Raw genomic sequence first — 23960 nt, 5'->3', positions numbered from 1 at the left:
CGGGAGCTCATCCTACTGGTAAGTGACAGGTCTGTGCGGCGCATTGCTTAATGATCTGTCACTTACCAGTAGGAGGAGCTCCCGGCCGGTCACAGACAGCGTAGCAGGTAAGTATGATGCTTCTAATATTGTAATATTGCTAAGTAACCATGGCAACCAGGCCTGCAGTAGCGTCCTGGTTGCCATGGTTACCGATCGGAGCCCCAGAGCGATTAAACTGGGACTCTGATCGGAATCTCTGCTGCCACCAATTATCGGGGGGGGGGGGGGCCGCACACTGGCCACCAATGATATTAATACAATAGAGGGGGGCCGCACACTGGCCACCAATGATAATACAATAAAGGGAGGGAGGGGGGGGGTCCGCACTGGCCACCAATGAAATTAAAACTGGGGAGGGAGGGGGGTCTGCCCCCTGCTGCCTGGCAGCCCCTGATCTCTTATAGGGGGCTATGATATGCACAATTAACCCCTCAGGTGCAGCACCTGAGGGGTTAATTGTGCGGATCACAGCCCCCTGTAAGAGATCGGGCAGTCATGTACACAGTTCGTATTATATTCTAACTAGAAACGTCCCCATCACTATGGGAACGCCTCTGTGTTAGAATATACAGTCGTGGCCAAAAGTTTTGAGAATGACACAAATATTAGTTTTCACAAAGTTTGCTGCTAAACTGCTTTTAGATCTTTGTTTCAGTTGTTTCTGTGATGTAGTGAAATATAATTACACGAACTTCATACGTTTCAAAGGCTTTTATCGACAATTACATGACATTTATGCAAAGAGTCAGTATTTGCAGTGTTGGGCCTTCTTTTTCAGGACCTCTGCAATTCGACTGGGAATGCTCTCAATCAACTTCTGGGCCAATTCCTGACTGACAACAACCCATTCTTTCATAATCACTTCTTGGAGTTTGTCAGAATTAGTGGGTTTTTGTTTGTCCACCCGCCTCTTGAGGATTGACCACAAGTTCTCAATGGGATTAAGATCTGGGGAGTTTCCAAGCCATGGACCCAAAATGTCAACGTTTTGGTCCCCGAGCCACTTAGTTATCACTTTTGCCTTATGGCACGGTGCTCCATTGTGCTGGAAAATGCATTGTTCTTCACCAAACTGTTGTTGGATTGTTGGAAGAAGTTGCTGTTGGAGGGTGTTTTGGTACCATTCTTTATTCATGGTTGTGTTTTTGGGCAAAATTGTGAGTGAGCCCACTCCCTTGGATGAGAAGAAACCCCACACATGAATGGTCTCAGGATGCTTTACTGTTGGCATGACACAGGACTGATGGTAGCGCTCACCTTTTCTTCTCCGGACAAGCCTTTTTCCAGATGCCCCAAACAATCGGAAAGAGGCTTCATCGGAGAATATGACTTTGCCCCAGTCCTCAGCAGTCCATTCACCATACTTTCTGCAGAAGATCAATCTGTCCCTGATTTTTTTTTGGAGAGAAGTGGCTTCTTTGCTGCCCTTCTTGACACCAGGCCATCTTCCAAAAGTCTTCGCCTCACTGTGTGTGCAGATGCGCTCACACCTGCCTGCTGCCATTCCTGAGCAAGCTCTGCACTGGTGGCACTCCGATCCCGCAGCTGAATCCTCTTTATGAGACGATCCTGGCGCTTGCTGGACTTTCTTGGACGCCCTGAAGCCTTCTTAACAAGAATTGAACCTCTTTCCTTGAAGTTCTTGATGATCCTATAAATTGTTGATTGAGGTGCAATCTTAGTAGCCACAATATCCTTGCCTGTGAAGCCATTTTTATGCAACGCAATGATGGCTGCACATGTTTCTTTGCAGGTCACCATTGTTAACAATGGAAGAACAATGATTTCAAGCATCACCCTCCTTTTAACATGTCAAGTCTGCCATTTTAACCCAATCAGCCTGACATAATGATCTCCAGCCTTGTGCTCGTCAACATTCTCACCTGAGTTAGGCTACTTTCACACTAGCGTTCGGGGCTCCGCTTGCGAGTTCCGTTTGAAGGCTCTCACAAGCGGCCCCGAACGGATCCGTCCAGCCCTAATGCATTCTGAGTGGATGCGGATCCGCTCAGAATGCATCAGTTTGGCACCGTTTGTCCTCCGCTCCGCTCAGCAGGCGGACACCTGAACGCTGCTTGCAGCGTTCGGGTGTCCGTCTGGCCGTGCGGAGGCAAACGGATCCGTCCAGACTTACAATGTAAGTCAATGGGGACGGATCCGTTTGAAGATGACACAATATGGCTCAATCTTCAAACGGATCCGTCCCCCATTGACTTTCAATGTAAAGTCTGAACGGATCCGTTTGCATTATCATGAACAAAAAAAAAAATAAATAATAATTATTTTTTATTTATTTTTTTGTTCATGGTAATGCAAACGGATCCGTTCTGAACGGATCCAAGCGTTTGCATTATAGGTGCGGATCCGTCTTTGCAGATACCAGACGGATCCGCACCTAACGCAGGTGTGAAAGTAGCCTTAACAAGACGATTACTGAAATGATCCCAGCAGGTCCTTTAATGACAGCAATGAAATGCAGTGGAAAGTTTTTTTTGGGATTAAGTTAATTTTCAAGGCAAAGAAGGACTATGCAATTCATCTGATCACTCTTCATAACATTCTGGAGTATATGCAAATTGCTATTATAAAAACTTAAGCAGCAACTTTTCCAATATTTATGTAATTCTCAAAACTTATGGCCACGACTGTACTGTCGGATATGAGTTTTCATGAAGTGAAAACTCATCTTTGAAAAAGCTTTTATGCAGACGGATCTTCGGATCCGTCTGTATGAAAGTAACCCACGGCCACGGATCACGGACGCGGATGCCAATCTTGTGTGCATCCGTGTTCTTTCACGAACCGTTGTCCGTCCAAAAAATAGGACAGGTCATTTTTTTGGACGGACAGGAAACACGGATCACGGATGCGGCTGCAAAATGGTGCATTTTTCGATTTTTCCACGGACCCATTGAAAGTCAATGGGTCAGCGAAAAAAAAAAAACGGAAAATGGCACAACGGCCACGGATGCACACAACGGTCATGTGCATGAGGCCTAATCCGGATGCAGTCCGGGTGTAATGTGTTTTTCACTGAAGGTTGCTAGGAGACGTTGTTTGTAAACCTTAATTTTTTTTTTCACGCGCGTTAAAAGCACATCAAAACGGATTGCACCCGTGCGAAAAAAAAAACGAAAAAAACAACTGAACGCAATCATAGAGAAAACTGACTGAACTTGCTTGCAAAATGGTGCAAGTTTCACTGAAAGCATCCTGACACAATCCGTATCATTTGTGTGAAAGAGGCTTTAAACCCTTAAGGACCGGGCCATTTCTCACCTTTCTGCCAAGGCCATTTTTATCAAATCTGACATTTGTCACTTTATGTGGTAATAACTTTAAAATGCTTTCACTTATCCAGGCCATTCTGAGATTTTTGTCACATATTGGACTTCATGACAGTGGTAAAAAAAAAGTGGAGTAAATAAATTTCATTTTTATTTATAAAAAAATACCAAATTTACCAAAAATTTTGAAAAATTAGCAAAACCCACTTTAAGGACCAGTTCAGGTTTGAAGTCACTTTGTGAGGCTTACATAATAGAAACCACCCAAAAATTACCCCATTTTAGAAACTACACCCCTCAAGGTATTCAAAACTGATTTTACTAACTTTGTTAACCCTTTAGGTGTTCCACAAGAATTAATGGAAAAATGGAGATGAAATTTCAGAATTTCACTTTTTTGCCAGATTTTCCATTTTAATCAATTTTTTCCAGTTACAAAGCTAGGGTTAACAGCCAAACAAAATTCAATATTTATGGCCCTGATTCTGTAGTTTACAGAAACACCACATATGTGGTCGTAAACTGCTGTACGGGCACACAGCAGGGCGCAGAAGGAAAGGAACGCCATATGGTTTTTGGAAGGCAGATTTTGCTGTACTGGTTTTTTGACACCATCTCCCATTTGAAGCCCCTCTGATGCACCCCTAGAGTAGAAACTCCAAAAAAGTGACCCCATTTTGGACAAGGTGGAAGTTTTGTTGGTACTATTCTAGGGTAGTAGGGTACATATGATTTTTGGTTGCTCTATATTACACTTTTTGTGAGGCAAGGTAACAAAAAATAGCTGTTTTGGCACCATTTTTATTTTTTGTTATTTACAATGTTCATCTGACAGGTTAGATCATGTGGTATTTTTATAGAGCAGGTTGTTACGGACGTGACAATACCAAATATGTGTACTTTTTTTGGTTGTTTGTTTCAGTTTTACATAATAAAGCATTTTTGAAAAAAAATCATGTTTTAGTGTTGGCATATTCTGAGAGCCATAGTTTAATTTTTTGGGTGAATGTCTTAGGTAGGGTCTCACTTTTTGCGGTATGAGATGACTGTTTGATTGGCACTATTTTGAGGTGCGTATGACCTTCTGATCTCTTGCTATTACACTTTTTGTGATGTAGGGTGACAAAAAAAATGGGTTTTTGACACAGTTTTCATTTTATTATTTTTACCGTGTTCACCTGAGGGGTTAAGTCATGTGATATTTTTATAGAGCAGGTCGTTACGGATGTGGAAATACCTAATATGTATACTTTTTTTTTATTTATTTAAGTTTTATACAATAATATCTATTTTTAAACAAAAAATAAAATAAAATCATGTTTTAGTGTCTCCATAGTCTGAGAGCCATAGCTTTTTTATTTTTTGGGCGATTGTCTTAGGTAGGGGCTCATTTTTTTAGATTGGTACTATTTTGGGGGGCATACGCCTTTTTGATCGCTTGGTGTTGGACTTTTTATGATGTAAGGTGACCAAAAAATGTTTTTTTAGCACAGTTTTAATTTTATTTTTTTGACGGTGTTCACCTGAGGGGTTAGATCATGTGATATTTGTATAGATTCATCCTTTTTTTTTTACTTTATTTTAGGAAAAGGACACTTTTTTTTTTTAACTTTAAACTTTTATACACTTTTTTTTTTTTGTCCCACTCTAGGACTTCAACGTTTGGGGGTCTGATCCACTTTACAATGCATCACAATTCTTCTGTATTGTGATGCATTGGCTGTAAGTGTATTACAGACTGTAAGGCTGAGTTCACACGGGCGAGTATTCCGCGCGGATGCCATGCGCGAGTTGAACGCATTGCACCCGCACTAAATACCGACCCATTCATTTCTAGGGGGCTGTTCACATGAGCGGTGATTTTCACGCATCACTTGTGCGTTGCGTGAAAATCGCAGCATGCTCTATATTCTGCGTTTTTCACGCAACGCAGGCCCCATAGAAGTGAATGGGGTTGCGTGAAAATCGCAAGCATCCGCAAGCAAGTGTGGATGCGGTGCGATTTTCACGCACGGTTGCTAGGAGACGATCGGGATGGAGACCCGATCATTATTATTTTCTCTTATAACATGGTTATAAGGGAAAATAATAGCATTCTGAATACAGAATGCATAGTAAAATAGCGCTGGAGGGGTTAAAATTATTTTTTTTTTAACTCACCTTAATCCACTTGATCGCGGAGCCGGCATCTTCTTCTGTCTTCATCTTAGCTGTGTGGAGCAACAGGACCTGTGGTGACGTCACTCCAGTCATCACATGATCTTTACCATGGTGATGGGTCATGTGATGACCGGCGCGACGTCACCACAGGTCCTGTTGCTCCACACAGCTAAGATGAAGACAGAAGGAGATGCCGACTCCGCGATCAAGTGGATTAAGGCGAGTTATTATTTATTTATTTTTTTAACCCCTCCAGCGCTATTTTACTATGCATTCTGTATTCAGAATGCTATTATTTTCCCTTATAACCATGTTATAAGGGAAAATAATACAATCTACAGAACACCGATCCCAAGCCTGAACTTCTGTTAAGAAGTTTGGGTACCAAACATGCGGATATTTTTCTCACGCGAGTGCAAAACGCATTACAATGTTTTGCACTCGCGCGGAAAAAATCACGCGTGTTCCCGCAACGCACCCGCACATTTTCCCGCAACGCCCGTGTGAACTCAGCCTAATACAATTATAGCCTGCTTCCTGTGAGATTCAGGGGGCTGGATCTCACAGGCTCACACGAAAGGCAGCCATGATGCCTAAGGAAGGCCTCGGGCTGCCTTCGCTGACATCGGGTCCCTGTCACAGCAGTGCGAAGACCCATTGGAGGCTCCGATCCCCGCACGGACCTCGCACGTGCTGCGGTCAGCGCTGACCGCGGCACATCAAGGGTTAATGCGCCGGCATCTGTGTTTTCACCGATGCCGGCGCATACAGCAGGGGTCCGGCGCAGGTCGTTAAGGGGTTAAAGTCAAGTTGTTTGTGTGTACACAAGGAATGGGGCCATGCTGAGTGCTTGCCCCGGGTGAAAGAAAGCCTAGCTAAGGCCTCTTTCACACGAACGATACGGATTGTAAGTTTTGTCAGATTCAGTCAGTTTTGTCTGCATTTAAGTTTAGTGTTTCAGTTTTTCACGTGCGTGTGCAATCAATTTTGATGCGTTTTTCACGCGTGTGAAAAAAAATAAATGAAGGTTTACAAACAACGTCTCCTAGCAATCTTCAGTGAAAAACGCATTGCCCCCGGACTTCATCCGCATTAGGCTACATTCACACGACCTTTTTTCATTTTACAGATCCATTGTAACAATGTCTATTCTTGTCCACAAAACGGACAAGAATAGGACATGTTCTATTTTTTTGCGGGGCTTTGGAATGGACATACGGATGCGGACAACATTGAAATGAATGGGTCTGCATCCTATCCGCAAAAAAACCCAGAACGGACATGTTAACAAAATACGTTCATGTGAATGTAGCCTTAGAATGCGGTTTTCACTGAAGCCCCAATTACTTCTATGGGGCCAGAGCTGCGTGAAAAACGCAGAAATATAGAACATGCTGCGATTCTCATGCAACGCAGAAATGAGGCGTGAAAAAAAAAACGCTCAGGAACACAGACCCATTGAAATGAATAGGTCAGGATTCAGTAAGGCTGCTATGCGTTCACTTCACACATCGCACTCGCGCAGAAAACTCACTCGTGTGAAAGGAGCATAAAGCTCTACCATGTACCCGCTGACTTATAAACTGCTGCGGAATATGTTGGCACTATAGAAATCTGTCAAAATAGTTGTAAAGGGCAACTAGCATAGTTGCCCATAGCAACCGATCAGATTCTACCTTTCATTTTTCAGGACTCCTTTGGAAAATGAAAAGTGGAACCTGGTTGGTTGCTCTGGCCGCTTTTCCTTTACACCAGTTTTGATAAATCTCTCCCTCTTACCTTATGGGTGAGTCTGAAGTAAGCGGTAAACAAGCTCATCAACATCATCTTTCCAAGGACGATGGTGGCGTAGGTGGCGTATGCCCTGAACACCTCATTTTCTACCAGCTGCTGCATCCTGCAAATAAGAAGATGTCAAACGGTCAAGGACAATGCAGAGACCCAAAGATGAGAGCTCCACAAGTGACCACTGGAGGATGCCCCAGGAACCAGGTGCCAATAACTGGACCAACACAAGAAGAACATTCCCCTCATGCAAGAACTATAGGGGTCATTTATGCCAGTCTTTGATTCCCCCTGCGCTGATAAGGTGTGTACCTTAACACAAATTAGGTGCACCTCCAGCAGTCCATATGCCTAGAGTAAAAACTGCTCCAGACCCTTACTGGAGGAGCTTTAACTCCTCTTTTATGTTTCCAGGGGCATGTCAATACCTCATAATTTCGACAACCTACATGGTTTACACAGGGTGTTTTTGAACAAAAAGGAAGGATTTTAACGAAAACGCAAAGATGGAAAATCTCAGGGTCCTCTAAGGCCTCTTTCACGCGGGCAAGTTTTCCGCGCGGGTGCAATGCGTGAGGTGAACGCATTGCACCCGCGCTGAATCCGGCCCTATTCATTTCTATGGGGCTGTGCACACGAGCGGTGATTTTCACGCATCACTTGTGCGTTGAGTGAAAATCGCAGCATGCTCTATATTGTGCGTTTTTCACGCAACGCAGGCCCCATAGAAGTGAAAGGGGCTGCTGAAAATTGCAAGCATCCGCAAGTGCGAATGCAGTGCAATTTTTCACGCATGGTTGCTAGGTGACGATCAGGATGGAGACCCGATCATTATTATTTTCCCTTATAACATGGTAAGGTAAAATAATAGCATTCTTAATACAGAATGCAAAGTAAATTAGGGATGGAGGGGTTAAAAAATAATATACAAATTTTACTCACCCCATCCACTTGGTCACGTAGCGGATCTCCTCTTCTTTCTTGATGATGTCACTGCGCTCATCACATGGTCCATCACCATGGTGATGGACCATGTGATGAGCGCATTGATGTCATCAAAAAGGTCCTTTTCCCAGGTCCAGAAGAAAGAAGAGGAGATCCGCTACGCGACCAAGTGGATGGGGTGAGTTAAATTTGTATATTATTTTTTAACCCCTCCATCCCTAATTTACTTTGCATTCTGTATTAAGAATGCTATTATTTTACCTTATAACCATGTTATAAGGGAAAATAATAATGATCAGGTCCCCATCCTGATCGTCACCTAGCAACCACTCGTGAAAAATTGCACCGGATGCAAAATGGGTCCGGATTCAGTGCGGGTGCAATGTGTTCACCTCACACATTGCACCCGCACGGAAAATTTGCCCGCGTGAAAGAGGCCTTAGAGGACCCTGAGATTTTCCATCTTTGCGTTTTTGTTTTTCACTCCCCGCCTTCCCATAGTTCTAACTTTTTTATTTTTCCATTCATATAGCCTTATGAAGGCTTATTTTTTTGTGGGACAAGTTGTACTTTCTAATGGCGCCATTTACGGTTGCATACCATGTAGTGGAAAGTGGAAAAAAATTCCAAATGAGTTAGAATTGGGAAAAAACGCAATTCTGACTTTTTTTTTTTTTACAAAGTACACTATGCGGTAAAGTTGACCTGTTATCTTCATTCTCCAGGTCAGTACAGTTATAACGATATCACAGTTGTATGATTTTTCTTGCGTTAATACTGAAAAAAAAATGTAATCCTTGAGAATTTTTTTTTTTTTTATTATCACCATATTCTGACCCCTATAACTTTTTTGTAGTTATGTGTACAGGGCTGTGCGAGGGCTAATTTTTTTTGTGGGATGATCTGTACTTTTCAGTGATACCAATTTGAAGTGTGTGCGACTTTTTGATCACTTTTTATAAAAAAAAATATTGGGGAGTTGAAGTGACAAAAAAATTGCAAATTGGCTGTTATTTTTTTCCCCCGTTATGCCATTTGCCATTTATATTGTTATATTTTAATTTTATGGGCATTTTTGCGTGCGGCGATGCCCATGATGTTTAAGTAATTTTATTTTAAGGAAAGGGGGGGCAATTTGATTTTTTATATTTGTAAAAACTTCTTTTTTTTTTTAAATCACCCTGGGTGACTATAACTGGCAATCATTAAATTGCCTATTGTTTTCATTGATGGTTATATAGCCATCATTGAACACTTAATTTTCAATATAACAATACAGTGCTGCCACCTAGTGGCCTGTATTGGTATTTTCTTCCAATAGACTCTGAAGCCTGCTTGAGGCTTCGGTCTATTAGATCAGTGTAACAGGTTCCCCAATCTCAGCCGGGAACGCTGTTACCAGAGCGGAAACACGTGGCTTCCGCTTCCGGACTGCTCTGATGCTGTGATCACATTTAACCACGGCATCTGAAAGGGAAAATGTATGCAATCAGCCTTATCGCATACATGTGCCACAGGTGTCTGCTATTTAAAATAGCAGATACCTGATGGCTATGGCACCCGCTGGACGTGTAAGCGGGTGCCATGTTTAGAGACCGGACGTCCTCAAGGGGTTAAGTGGCCAAATGCTGAGGCTATGTTCACATGGGCAAAATCGGACACTGATTCACAGCAAAAATCATCAGCTTTCTGCTGCATAATCCACATTCAAAAGTTCCTCAAATTCAACAGCTTCCTATTGACTCCAATGTAAAAATGCGATCAAGTGCACAAGGTAGAGTATTAGGTTAGGGCTACACGACGAAGATGATGTGTTGTGCGACATACAGCGTACAACTACACTGCAACATGTGTCGTACAGCATATTTTATAATGCTACTCCATGGTGATGCACTACGACAAGCGACAATCTGTGACTGGATGGACATCTTGGATGGATTTTTTGCGACTGTCATGTCGCAGTGCGACAACAAAGACTAGCATTATAAAATATGTGCACCATCAATGTCACGTGCCAAATATCGTCGTGTAGCCCTAGCCTTACTCAGCAGCGGATTATGGAAATACTTCAGATGTAAGGCCTAGTTCACACAGTCAGCGTTTGGTCAGTGATTGTGAGACAAAGGGCTCATGCACACGATCGTTGTTGTTTTCCAGTCAGTTTTTCACGGATCCGTTGTTCCATATCTGAGTTTTTTTTCCCTCTGATTTAAGTCTTCTTCCGTTCCATTATTCCACAAAATATATCCGTATGCAATCCGTTTTTTTGCGGATCGGAAACAGTAACTTATTAATCACCAAACACATGAGCAATATGAGCTGTGGCCTGAGGAAGCGCTTTGTGCGCGAAACGGCCGTCGCCACTTACTGTTTGTTTGGTTGCACTGTATCGTGTCTGAATAAAGTAAATGAAAACGTCGATTGGTGAGTGCCGCTGGATTATTTTCTTCTGTTGCACGTGAACATGAGCAATATGGGCTGGGATAGCATTTCTACAGTATGGATCCGCAAAATACGGATGACATATGGATGTTTTCTGTGTGCGTTCCGTATTATTTGCGGACCCATTGACTTGAATAGGGCCTCGGATCGTGATTTGCAGACAATAATAGGACATTCACTACTTTTTTGCGGAACGGAAATATGGAAACTGAATGCAAATGGAGTACCTTCCGTTGTTTTTGCCGACCCATTGAAGTGAATGGGCAGACTGTATGCTGAACCATTCACTTCAATCGGGCCGCAAAAGATGCGGACAGCACTCTGTGTGCTGTCCGCATCCGTTGCTCCGTTCTGTGGCCCCGCAAAAAAAAAAAATATAACCTGTCCTATTCTTGTCCGTTTTGCGGACAAGAATAGGCAGTTATATCAATGGCTGTCCGTGCCGTTCCGCAAATTGCGGAACGCTCACGGATGCCATCCGTGTTTTGCGGATTCGTAATTTGCGGACCGCAAAACACACTACGGTCGTGTGCATGGAGCCTAAAGTTGATGACAGGTTCCCTGGTGGTTTTCTGCAGCAGTCACTGGAGAAGCAGAAAAACTACACTCAAAAAATCTTCTAAAACATTTGTCAAAACTCCACCAAAACCACCTAAGGCCTATTGCACATGACCGTATGGCTTTTTCAGTGTTTTGCGGTCAGTTTTTCACGGATCCGTTGTTCCGTTTATTTGTTTCCGTTCCATTTTTCTGTATGCATATACAGTAATTACATAGAAAAAATTGGGCTGGGCATAACAATTTCAATAGATGGTTCCGTAAAAACGGAATGGATACGGAAGACATACGGATGCATTTCCGTATGTGTTCCGTTTTTTTTTTGAGGACCCATTGACTTGAATGGAGCCACGGAACGTGATTTGTGGGCAATAATAGGACATGTTCTATCTTTCAACGGAACGGAAATACGGAAACGGAATGCATACAGAGTACATTCAGTTTTTTTGCGGACCCATTGAAATGAATGGCTCCGTATACGGAACGCAAAAAATGGCCCGTAAACAGAAAAAAACTAAAACGGTTGTGCTACTGACTTTTCTTCTACACGCTTTGTGCACCTAGCCTCAGGAAGCCTGCGTGAACCAGTATGTTATTTTTCAAAACTATTATTTCCACAGCGAACAGGGGCAGTCAATATAAAGAAAGACTCAAGGCCTCAAATATCTGATCCCTGAAAGGTGCATTCCACACGGGACAAATCTCCATAAACGCTGAGTCACTCACAATCCTTCGCTCTTTGTACCTTGTAGTGAATTACTTCACATCTAAAGCTGCATTCAGATTACGGTGTGCGATCCATGAAATGCGGTCCATGTGACGGCCGACCTTTGCTCATGTGAGAACTCGCTGCATTAGGGTGCCGGCACACCTTGCCGTGCAGAGAAAAACTTTAGTGTATACCAGCAAAGGGAATGAGATTTGGCAGATCTCAGGTATACTTTGCAGAAATTGACCTGCAGCATGCCAACAGTGATGGCCAGTTCGCAGTGTTCGCCCATGCGGGGCGGGCTGCCATCTTGACTCACAAGTCCGGCAAGGCACAGGTAAGCCCTTACCTGTGCCGCGAGCCGGTCTGAAACAAATGCGGTCACCGAGAGCAGGCAGTTCCGAGGACATCCCGATGAAGGCCCCCGGCGGCTGTTCTCGGAACTGCCTGCTCCCGGTGACCGCATTTGTTTCAGACCGGCTCGCGGCACAGGCACAGGTAAGGGCTTACCTGTGCCTTGCCAGACTTGTGAGTCAAGATGGCAGCCCGCATGTGTTTGCTGGCGAACACTGCCAACTGGCCATCACTGCATGCCAATTGTTTCTGTGGATTTTTAGCGCCGATTTCAACCTTTGCAAATAAAAACATGCAGATTTTGGTGTGGAAATGCAGTGAAATCCACCCGAAAATCCGTGCAGAAATTCTGTTTGTATACCCACACCCATGCGCCGGTAGCTTTATAGTAATCAATGATGCTGTGAGTTCTAAAAAAAACTGCTGTTTGTCCTGCATTTACTAATTCCTATAGACTTACAGGTGAAACTCGAAAAATTAGAATATTGTGCGAAGTTCATTTATTTCAGTAATGAAACTTAAAAAGGTGACACTAACATATGAGAGACTCATTACATGCAAAGCGAGATATTTCAAGCCTTTATTTGGTATAACTTGGATGATTATGGCTTATAGCTTATGAAACCCCAAAGTCACAATCTCAGGTACCCTTTGCTCAGGGGGTATGGATTAATTCGCTGACTAGAGGGTGACACTTTGAGCCCAGAATATTGATGACTTAAGGAGGTAAGATCTTTCCAGACCCCTATACCCCACTGTTATCCCCTATCCCAATAAAACACATAGTCCGTAATTCTTGGTGGAAAAGGCCATAGCAGCCGTTTATTAAACAGCACTAATAATCGAACATCAATTACAAACCATACATTAATAAATAATCAATAAATACAAAACATATCAATACAATGTGCTAACATTTTACTTCTGCGGAAGGATCCTAGAAGGCAACCCTAGCAAGCTGCGATCTTCACTCCACCCATCTTTCCTTTACCCTCGGCCGCACTCGCCGACCCAAGGGCACCAAATCCTCCAAAACCATATATTCCTTTTTAGCCCAACAGGAGCCCCCAGCTTTCAGCTTACCGAACCACATGGATGCATGTTCCAACGTGTCATGCACCTACTAAACATAGTATTGCCTTCCAGGACCCCCCGTTAACCTGCCCCCTGCTATGACAAATTGAAAAAAAAACATGATAACTTATAAACAAGGGCGGGAGGGTGGGCAACTCTCAAAAAGAATAATGACCTCCGGTGCCGCCCCTCCCCCTCAACCCAGCATATAAACGGCCCGCGAAACTGACGCAACACCCCCTACTCCTCCCCGGCCCAACTCCACCCCTCCCATGAAAATTAACCCTATCCTGGTCTGCTACTTACCCCTCAGTCAACTATCACTGCGCTACGCCTGCGCCTCGCGCCGTTGTCCTGAACCTTTTCACAAAATTCTAATTTTAAGTTGCATTAATACAATTCCTTTTAATTTGCATTACTGAAATAAATGGACTTTTGCACGATATTCAAATTTTTCACCTGTACATGAAACATTGGGAGCGGGTATTTTTGCCTTTAAAAAAAGTGGCAAAAAAAGCAAACAAAAATTGTAACAAAAACTTAAAACTACCCCAAAAACCTAAGGCCCCTTTCACACAAGAGAGTTTTCCGCGCGGGTGCAATGTGTGACGTGAACTCATCACACCCGCACTGAATCCTGACCCCTTCATTTCAATGGGTCTGTTTTATTTTCACACATCAGTTCTGCGTTGCGTGAAAAACGCATCATGTTCTATATTCTGGGTTTTTTAACGCAGCCCTGGCCCCAAAGAAGTAAATGGGGCTTCAGTGAAAAACGCATTGTAATCAGGAAGCGGATGCGTTTTTCCCTGATAGCTGCTAAGAGGTGTTGTTTGTAAACCTTCAGTTTTTATCAAGCATGTGAAAAACGCATCAAAACGCATTGCACTTACGCGGAAAAAACTGAACGCAATCGCAGACAAAACTGACTGAACTTGCTGGCAAAATGGTGCAAGTTTCACAGAACGCATCCCTGGCCCCATAGAAGTGAATGGGGCTTCAGTAAAGACCGCATTGCATCCGCAAGCAAGTGCAGATACCATGCGTTTTTCAATGATGGTTGCTAAGAGATGTTGTTTGTAAACCTTCAGTTTTTATCACGCGCGTGAAAAACGCATCAAAACGCATTGCACCCGCGCGGAAAAAACTAAACGCAATTGCAGACAAAACTGACAGAATTTGCTTGCAAAATGGTGCGAGTTTCACTAAACGCACCCTGAACATAGCCGGACCCAATCCGTCACGCTCGTGTGAAAGAGGCCTAAGGATATATTCACACATAGGAGTTGAGGTGCAGTTAAAACCACACAGCTGAAAACATCCAACATAAATATACAGTAAATGTCCTTCAGCCGTACAACTGCTTCAAAAACCATGGCAAAATGCGTGCATGTGGATGAGGTTGCGATGGCGCCCGATAGACCACATTGACTGCAGCGGGGTTCATTTGGTTTTCATCATAGCATGTTTTCTGCTAATTGCACTCCTAATGGATCCTTCAGTGGACTGCAGCTCTGGATGTGACTGGAGTATAAGCTATGGTGCAACTCAGGATCAGTACAAGGTACAGTACACAGACGATTTACAGGATGACTCTGCAAATTTATCCTGTGAAGGGTGAGGGTGTTCAGGGTTCAGAGGTGATTTTAAGGAAATGTCTTCACATTATGCATGTAACCCTAGTTCTAGATGTTTGTATTCATATGCTCAGTACACATGGAGAGCTAGATCTGGATATTGAAGGGTCAGAACCACACCAATACGGCTCCATCAACAACTTTATTAGTCATGTCATCCACAGTAAATAATTCTATGCCTCCTTATATGGTTCTCAACATCGAATACTTTCACAGTAAATACATATACATGTAGCATTGTGAGGGAATTATAAAATGCTGCTTTCAATTGTTACACATTCCTTATTTAAAATGGCTGCCAGCTCCTTCTCCCCCCCCCCTTCCATTGAGTAAAGTTCACAGAGACTAAGATGACTCCTCCACCTGGGACTGCACCTTGTGTACAAAAGACAAGAATCCTGGGAGAAGACCACCTTATATGGAACCAGCCAATCATGAACTGTCTAATGTACTATAACACATTGCCTATGTAAACTTATGTTGTGTGTCCTACCGTATATAAGTGTAGTGGCCTCACGGACTAAGCGTGGGCACTACACGAGGGTCAATTGGGGTGTGCGTGACTTCTCTTCACTAGGGACAGAAGTGTCATTTCCAATTGTGCAGATATTATGTAAATTGTAAAGTATTGTTTTTTATATGTAATGTTTTCCCTGTATTATGTGGTATCAGGCCTAGTCCCTGTAGTTAGTCATCCTAGCCGCTAGAGGGAGCTAGAGTAGCCTTAGGATAAGTATTCAGGCCCAGACAGGAGAGAGGGAGTTCGAGTGCAGAGAGTTCAAGGTCAGGAGTCTGCTGAGACCAGTGAGGAGGACAAGCCAGAGCCTCCCCCCTGACATGCAGCTGGACAGCCCAGGCTGTTAGCTGTAACCAGGGGGCTAGTAGAGGGATCCTAGCCTACCTGTGGATAAAGAGAGCCTAGGTTAGCTCTGAAGACACCCCAGTAGCAGGATGGCACCTCCTGGGGAGAACCAGCAGTTATCCTCCCGTCTATTCCAGTCAACACCAGGTCAGATAAGTACCATGATGGACAGAGTTATATAGAATGCAGCAAGTGCGATCTTGGAGAAGGAACGATATACCAAGGATAAAAGCCAGCATCTAGGCATCCGGGCCTTGGGATCCAGCCAGCTAGAATAGCTGAAGGGGATAGAGCAGGGTTGCACTGTAAAGCAATCATCATTGTGTTCCTCCAAGTATCTTGCCTGTTTATTTCCTGCCACCATCTGAAGTCTACCTGTTTGTGAAAGAACTGTCTTACAACCATCCATAAATTGAACTGTATGTGTAAAGTTTGCACTGTGAGTTTCCAGTAAAAAGACATTTGGTTTATCTACTTGTAGTGTACGGGAACTGTAATACCCGTCACTACCAAAGTGTCACTTGGTGTGCTGTCATCCCTCCTAATTATGGGGAAGTTGTTATATGTCAGTTTTATAAAATGTCATGTAATGTAATGTCATGTATTTTCCTGTTACTGAAACTTGCATGTACAGGCCTGCTAGGGGTGTCATTCCAGCTTCTAGTCAATAGAGGGAGCTAGGGAGCCCTAGTTTATATAAGGCCCAGTCAGGGAAGTGCAAGGCAGACGGAGTCTAGTGTCTGTAATCTACAGTTGGAGATTAGACAATGTCAGAGACAAGTCCAGGCCTGAAGCCTGCTGTCCAGGAGAAGATTCCCTCCTGAATTCCCATATGCAGAAACAGGAATATGTTAGCTCAAGAGCCTGAGGAAGTTTCCAGAAGCTGAGAGAGACAGAGGCAAAGATCAGGAAAGCAAGAGGTACTCAGAAAGACAGAGGAGGTACTTATTAAAGCTATAGCCAAGGATATAAAGCCAGAACTAGGTTAATGGGCCTTGGTGAAGATATGCTATATTCCAGGATCAGACAGAATTAGAGTGCAAGCTCCTGTGCTGCAAGTCCTGTGTTCAACACTCTGTAATTACCCTGCTGTAACTGAATTGCCTGCATCGACCGAATTGCAAAATCGACTGTATGCCAAGGAACTGCGATTCCAATATTGTCTCTGCTTGAAAATTACTAAAGTTGGAGTTCTGTTTTAATACTACGTTTCCTCAATTTATTCCTGCATCCGCAAACGGCGTGCCACCGTTTACTTGGCACTGGCGTCACAAACTATTTCTACCTATACCTGCCCTTGCAGAGAGTCAGCTGTATCAGGTTAGTGTATATTGCACTACATCACCCAGAAACACCTATTGCACACAACTTGAGTACGCTGCATACTGATTCCTCCATTATTCCATCTGTCACTACACGGTGTGCCACCGTTCAATTGGCACTGGCGTCACGAACCTTAAAGGGACCTTGCCCCGGGCACATAAAACACCTGCAACATCCAGGGCACCTCACCCAACATCAGGCCTGGTCCCTAAATACAGAGTGTGCCCCAGAGGACTTTTGTGCCAGCCTCTCCTTCACTGCTGTATGCCTGCCCAGGGTTTCCATACATAACTGTGAGTAACCCTCGCTTGCCATTGACCGTGACCTCACATTCGCATTACCCTGCAGGTCTGGCGTACCGCATAAGGCATCACCCCGCCCTATTAAAGGCAGAGAATCTTGGAAGTGCTCCAACTGAACAGTGTGTGTCAGGGTGTTCTTCCGGCGTGCACGCATTCTACTAATTAGGCTCAACGGCAGATGACCACTTTAATCTGAGGTTGACCAAATCCATATCAGCATCACAATCACTCCAACATAAAATAAACAAAAACATACAAAAGACATGCAAGTATAAATGTGCACATGCATGTGGAATTTCTGACATTCTTCTCTGCAGATCCTCTCAAGCTCTGCCATTTGGGATGGGGACCGTCAGTGGACAGCCATTTTTAAGTCACTCCAGAGATACTCAATCGGGTTCAAGTCAAGGCTCTGGTTGGTTTACTCAAGGACATTCACAGAATTGTCTCTAAGCCACTCCTATGTTGTCTTGGCTGTGTGCATAGGGTCATTGTCTTGTTGGAAAGTGAATCTTCAGCCCAGTCTGATGTCCAAAGCACTGTGCATCAGGTTTTTAGTAAGAATATCTCTGTATTTTGCCTACGGTCAACTCTGACCAGTCTTCCTGTCCCATTCACTGAAAAACATCCCCGAAACATTATGCTGCCACTGTGCTTCACTGTAGGGATGGTATTGGGCATGTGATAAGCCACAAAGTGCCAAAAAGTTCAATGTTGGTTTCATCAGACCAGAAAATCTTATTTATCACAGTCTGAGAGTCGTTTATTTGTCCATGAAGCCTTTCATTTGTCTTCTACTTAGGGGAGGCTTCTTTCTGGCCACTCTGCCATAAAGCCAAGATTCACGGAGAGCGCAGTGATGTTTTACCGTCTGGAAGTTTCTCCCATCTGCACACAGGATCGCTGGAGCTCAGCCAGAATGAGGGGGCCCTAAGCGCAAGGAAGGCCCCACCAACTTTTCTTCTGTTCCAGGCCCTGCTTGCTTTCCCTATGCTCAGTCAGTGCCCCAGAGTGGGGAATTTCAAGGCTTAGGAGTCCCTGCTCTGACTCCACATATGGATGTGTTCAACTATGGAGTCGGTGTTAGGCCTCTTTCACACTACCGTTTTTTTTTTCGTTTTGCGGGCCGTTTTTTGCGTTGCGTATACGGTCCGTATACGGAACTATTCATTTCAATGGGTCCGCAAAAAAAACTGAATGTACTCCGTATGCATTCCGTTTCCGTGTTTCCGCATCTCTGTTCCGTGCAAAGATAGAACATGTCCTATATTTGGCCGCAAATCACGTTCCGTGGCTCTATTAAAGTCAATGGGTCCGCAAAAAAAACGGAATGCATACGGAAATGCATCCGTATGTCTTCCGTATCCGTTCCGGAACCATCTATTGAAAATGTTATGCCCAGCCCAATTTGTTCTATGTAATTACAGTATATACCATACGGAAAAACTGAACCGAAACACTAAAACGGAACAACGGATCTGTGAAAAACGGACCACAAAACACTGAAATAGAATACGGTAGTGTGAAAGAGGCCTTATGAACATGAAAGGGGTATTCCCAAGCATGGTCACACTCTGTGTACACAAGTCTAATTTAGACTCTATTTTTGAAATGTTTCTGTGAGGATTCAAACTCACAACCATCTACATTAAAGACAAGAACCTTAACCACTGGGCTATAGAGCTCAGTGCTAAGTCATTACTGAAAAACTGAAGGTTTTTAATACAAGAGAAACTTCTATGAGGTTTTTCAGGTTAAGGTTCTTGCCTTTAATGTAGATGGTTGTGAGTTCGCATCCCCACAGAAATGTATGAAAAATAGAGTCTTAATAAAACTTAAAGGGTTTCTATCACTTCGTATGCCATAATTAGCTCTCAGACACTAGCGATCCGCTAGTGTCTGCTCTGGCCAACCATCCTAATATAAGAGCTTTTTGGGCAGCCGTTTTGCTAAAAAAATAACTTTTATAAATATGCTAATGAGCCTCTAGGTGCTATGTGGGCGTCATTAGCACCTAGAGGCTCCGTCTACCTTCATACACAGCCACCGCCCAGCGCGTCCCTCCAGCCCGCCCATCTCCTGATGAATGCGATCCTCCGTGTGACGCAACGGACGAATTCTCACGCATGCGCCGTGCGCGGCTGTATTCGGCGCATGCGCAGAGAATGTCTGACCGCTTCCCTGCTCAGACATCTCCACTGCGCCTGTTCCTTGGAGCACTATGACGTCATCGGCGCAGGCGCAGTGGAGATGTCTGAGCAGGGAAGCGGTCAGACATTCTCTGCGCATGCGCCGAATACAGCCGCGCACGGCGCATGCGCGAGAATTCGTCCGTTGCGTCACACGGAGGATCGCATTCATCAGGAGATGGGCGGGCTGGAGGGACGCGCTGGGCGGTGGCTGTGTATGAAGGTAGACCGAGCCTCTAGGTGCTAATGACGCCCACATAGCACCTAGAGGCTCATTAGCATATTTATAAAAGTTCTTTTTTTAGCAAAACGGCTGCCCAAAAAGCTCTTATATTAGGATGGTTGGCCAGAGCAGACACTAGCGGATCGCTAGTGTCTGAGAGCTAATTATGGCATACGAAGTGATAGAAACCCTTTAAATACACAGGACTCACTTCATAAAATTTTTATTTTTATTTTCATCGCAATATTCTGACCCTCATAACTTTTTTATAGTTATGTCTACGGAGATGTATGGGGTCTCATTTTTTGCGGGGCGATCTGTCATTTTTGACAATACCATTTTGGAGTGTGTATGACTTGATCACTTTTTATTTCATTTTCTTGGGAGATAAAGTGATGAAAAAAAAAACACGAATCGGTGTGCAGTGCATGCAGTACTTTCAGTCTGGCTGCCTCTCGGCGTGCGCTGCCGCTGGAACTACGCCCCCGCCCCCTTTATACCTAAGGGTACTTTCACACTAGCGTTTTTGCATGCTGCAGTTTTCTCTCCGGCCAAAAATACTGAACACTTGCCGGAATGCCGGATCTGGCATTATTTTACATTGAAGTGTATTCGTGCCGGATCGACAAAACGGATCCAGCTTTCCGGTCTGTGCATGCGCAGACCTTTAAAAATGCAAAAAAAATATCATATCAGATCCGTTTTTCCAGATGACACCGGAGAGACGGATCCGGTATATTAATGCATTTGTCAGACAGATCCGTCTGACAAATGCCATCAGTTTGCGTCCGGATTGCCGGATCCGGCAGGCAGTTCCAGCGACGGAACTGCCTGCCGGAATCCTCTGCTTCAAGTGGGAAAGTACCCTAAGGGTACATTCACACAACCGTATAAATGGATCCGCATCCGTTCTGCAATTTTGCGGAACGGGTGCAAACCCACAAGAATAGGCATTCTCTATATAGCGCCGGCCATGTGTGGTCCGCAAAATGCGGAACGCACACGGCCGGTATCCGTGTTTTGCGGATCTGCAATTTTCAGACCGCAAAACACTTACGGTCGTGTGAATGCACCCTAAGAGGACAGATACTTTTTCATATGAATGGCCTGGGGGTTAATAACTGTTCCTGTGTCATGTGATTCCTTACACTCTGTATAAAAGTGTGATACAGTATGACAGATTTATCAGAATAAAGGGATCTCAGAAGGGGGAAATATTTTTTCATAGCTTGGTAAGTGAGGGAGGAATGTGGAGCAGGGTGTTCACATCAAGCTATGGAGTGTTGTGAAAGACATAGAGGAGGTGGGGGGAGCTCATGTGCTCTCCCTGCACAGGGGCCCTTGCTGCCTGTGCTCACAGCGGATATAGAGTTATGCAAACATATCACACAAAGTAAAAGGGATCATTGCAAAACTGCAGAGTGGAAGGTGTGCAGAGGGCACACAGCAGGGCATGTAGGTAGAGCAGAGCCCAGCTCACACAGCACAGCGCCTACAGCAGGAACAGACTAAAGAAGATCAGAACAGGTAGCAGGCACCTCATCTCCCCAAGGACTAAGCAGAAACCTAGTGAATCCTACCTGAGTAAACCAAGGGTCCTAGATTCCTAGGGCAGAACTTGCTGTGATCTGGACTTCTTTCTTCTCTGGACACCACTCTCAGTCCCTGCCCAGGCCACAACCCTTTATTCACGTCTGTTCCCACCAGCCCACACCCCCTTGGCCCTACCTATCCACCCCCAGCTCTTGAGATACCGCCCTTGTAATATTACCCTCCCTTGTACTACCTGATAAAGCCTATTCACCCCTCACATACTTCGAGCTCCCTACAGTTGAGTAATGAGAGGCTGATAATCTCCAGTGTGAGTGCAGAAGAGGATTATTGATGCATTCATCCATATACCGTACCTCGATTGTTGCCTCCATGTATGGAGACTGGATAGTCCTGTCTGACTGGAACCTAACCCTCATACTTAGCATAGTTGTAATGGTCGAAAATCCTACTTATTGCCGGGGGGATTTGGGAACTTAAAGTGGCCCTGTAAAAAAAAAAAAAGAGTGGCCCTATGTTGTAGGCTGGTCCAAATTGATGAAAAGTGGGGCTAACACATGTAGGTGTGGTATACACAAGTATGTGGGACTAGAAATACAGTGCAGCAGAAAATATTGCTCCAGCAGAACCATATACCATAGTGCACCACAAAATACTGCTCCAGCAGAACTAAATACCACATTGTAGCACAAAATACTGCCCAAGCAGCACAAACAGAACCAGTCCATCTATGATTAGAGTGCCGACCTCTTTTACCAGGACATGTCCTCTTTCTGGGACCTAAAAAAATGTTCAAACCGGAATTTATAAGTTAACAGCAATGTCCGGGATTCTCAAGAAAGGAGGGGGGATGTGCCACCGGGCGGGCACTATAACTAATTAGCACTTCCTACTCCACCTCTGTCTGTGATGGCCAGCGCCAGCTGCCACCTCCGGTTGTCTCTAATTAGGATATGGAGGAGGTGAGAAACTGGCCACCGAACCAACCCTACTGTCAGCATACTGCCTGGTCATACAGGTGAGTATAGCACTAAATACAGCACTACAAAACAAGTTAGGCATTACAGTTAGAGATGAGCGAATCGAAGTTGACGAAGTGGAATTCGATCCGAATTTCAGGAAAAATTTGATTCGCACCGAATTCGAATATCCTCACGCTTCGTGGTAACGAATTGCATTTTTTCTAAAATGGCTGCTGCATGTGTTAGGACATGGAGCAAGGAACTCTGGGAACGAGGGATCACCCACAATGCCATGCATGCAGCCAGTCAGCAGCCAGCCAGCCCCTGTGATGTCACAGCCCTATAAATAGCCTCAGCCATCTTAGATTCAGCCATTTTCCAGTGTACTTAGTACAGGGAGAGACGTCAGCAGGTACTAGGGACAGTGGTAGAAAAAACTTTAAAACTTTTATTTTGCTGTATAGAAGTTCAGGGAAAGGATAGGGAGGAATCATTCCACAGTATTGAAGCAGAACAGGGTTCAGTAGGGGAGTTTTACAGCCTGGGTAATAGGGAACAATCCTATTACACCTTGCTGCACTGACTGCGGATCCAAATTACAGCTCTGTAATTCCAGCAAACTGTTCTTGTTATTTGGGTGCAAGTGCTGTTTGATACAGCCATTAACAGGGTTTATGACTTAAGGAGGTAAGATCATTTCCAGACCCTTCCCACCAACCACTTCCCCCTACCCCCAGTAAGCACACAAAACCTGAATTCTTGGTGGAAAGGCCATAGCAGCCGTTTATTAAATAACAATATTTTTATCCAACATTATTATAATGCAAACATGAGATATACATATATGCAAACATCAACAGTACAATGTCCCAACAATCACTTTGCGGAAGGATCCTAGAAGGCAACCCAAGCAAGCTGCTATCTTCACTCCTCACATCTTATCCTTTTACCCTCGGCCGCACTCTCCGACCCAAGGGCACCGAATCCTCCAGAATCCATATCTTCCTCTACCCCTGTAGGCCTTTTAGCCCAACAGGAGCCCACCAGCTTTCAGCTTACCAAACCACATAAGATGCAGGCTCCAACGTGTCATGCACCTAATAAAACGTAGAATTGCCTTCCAGGACCCCCCGTTAACCTGCCATCGACGCACATAGGAGACACCTCACCTATGGACGTCCCGCCAAACCCTGAACGCTGTCTCCAAACCCTCCTGAAGCCCCAGCGCCCACAAGTCCATCCCAATCTCGTTAAGATGAACCCCATCAGCCCTGAGGAATTGAGGTGACGCAACCTCCAATTCCCGGTGACGTACCACAAAACCGCCCTGCCGCCGCACAAAGCGCCCCACCTCCTTGTTCACCTTCGCACGTGCCTTGTTGATACGATCCACCGACCTCGCAAAACGCCATGCACTCCTCGCCACCACATCAGACCATACTACCAACAAATCCGGGAACTCCTCAGTCAAACGCAGCAAATCCAACTTAAAGGGACTCTGTCACCACTTTCTAACCCCCCCTTTTAAAAGTATTGTTCTCTCCATGGCGCCCTT

At 44.5% G+C, this 23960-nt stretch overlaps 1 protein-coding gene across 1 annotated transcript in view; it reads right to left on the bottom strand.

Annotated features, from left to right (window-relative positions):
- The window catches only part of MGST1 (microsomal glutathione S-transferase 1), a 41302-nt gene extending 19702 nt beyond the window's left edge, over positions 1–21600 (bottom strand). Inside the window, exons 1-2 of the mRNA XM_040435285.1 lie at positions 21473–21600; positions 7269–7386 (exon numbers count right to left, since the gene is read on the bottom strand). Of these exons, the coding sequence (XP_040291219.1) occupies positions 7269–7385 (117 nt within the window). The 5' untranslated portion in view covers position 7386; positions 21473–21600. The remainder of the gene's footprint in view (positions 1–7268; positions 7387–21472) is intronic.
- Between the last annotated feature and the right edge of the window lie 2360 nt (positions 21601–23960).

Source organism: Bufo bufo, chromosome 1 (assembly GCF_905171765.1).
Source record: "Bufo bufo chromosome 1, aBufBuf1.1, whole genome shotgun sequence".
NCBI classification, from domain to species: Eukaryota; Metazoa; Chordata; class Amphibia; order Anura; family Bufonidae; genus Bufo; species Bufo bufo.
This window is presented reverse-complemented; position numbering and strand designations above follow the sequence as displayed.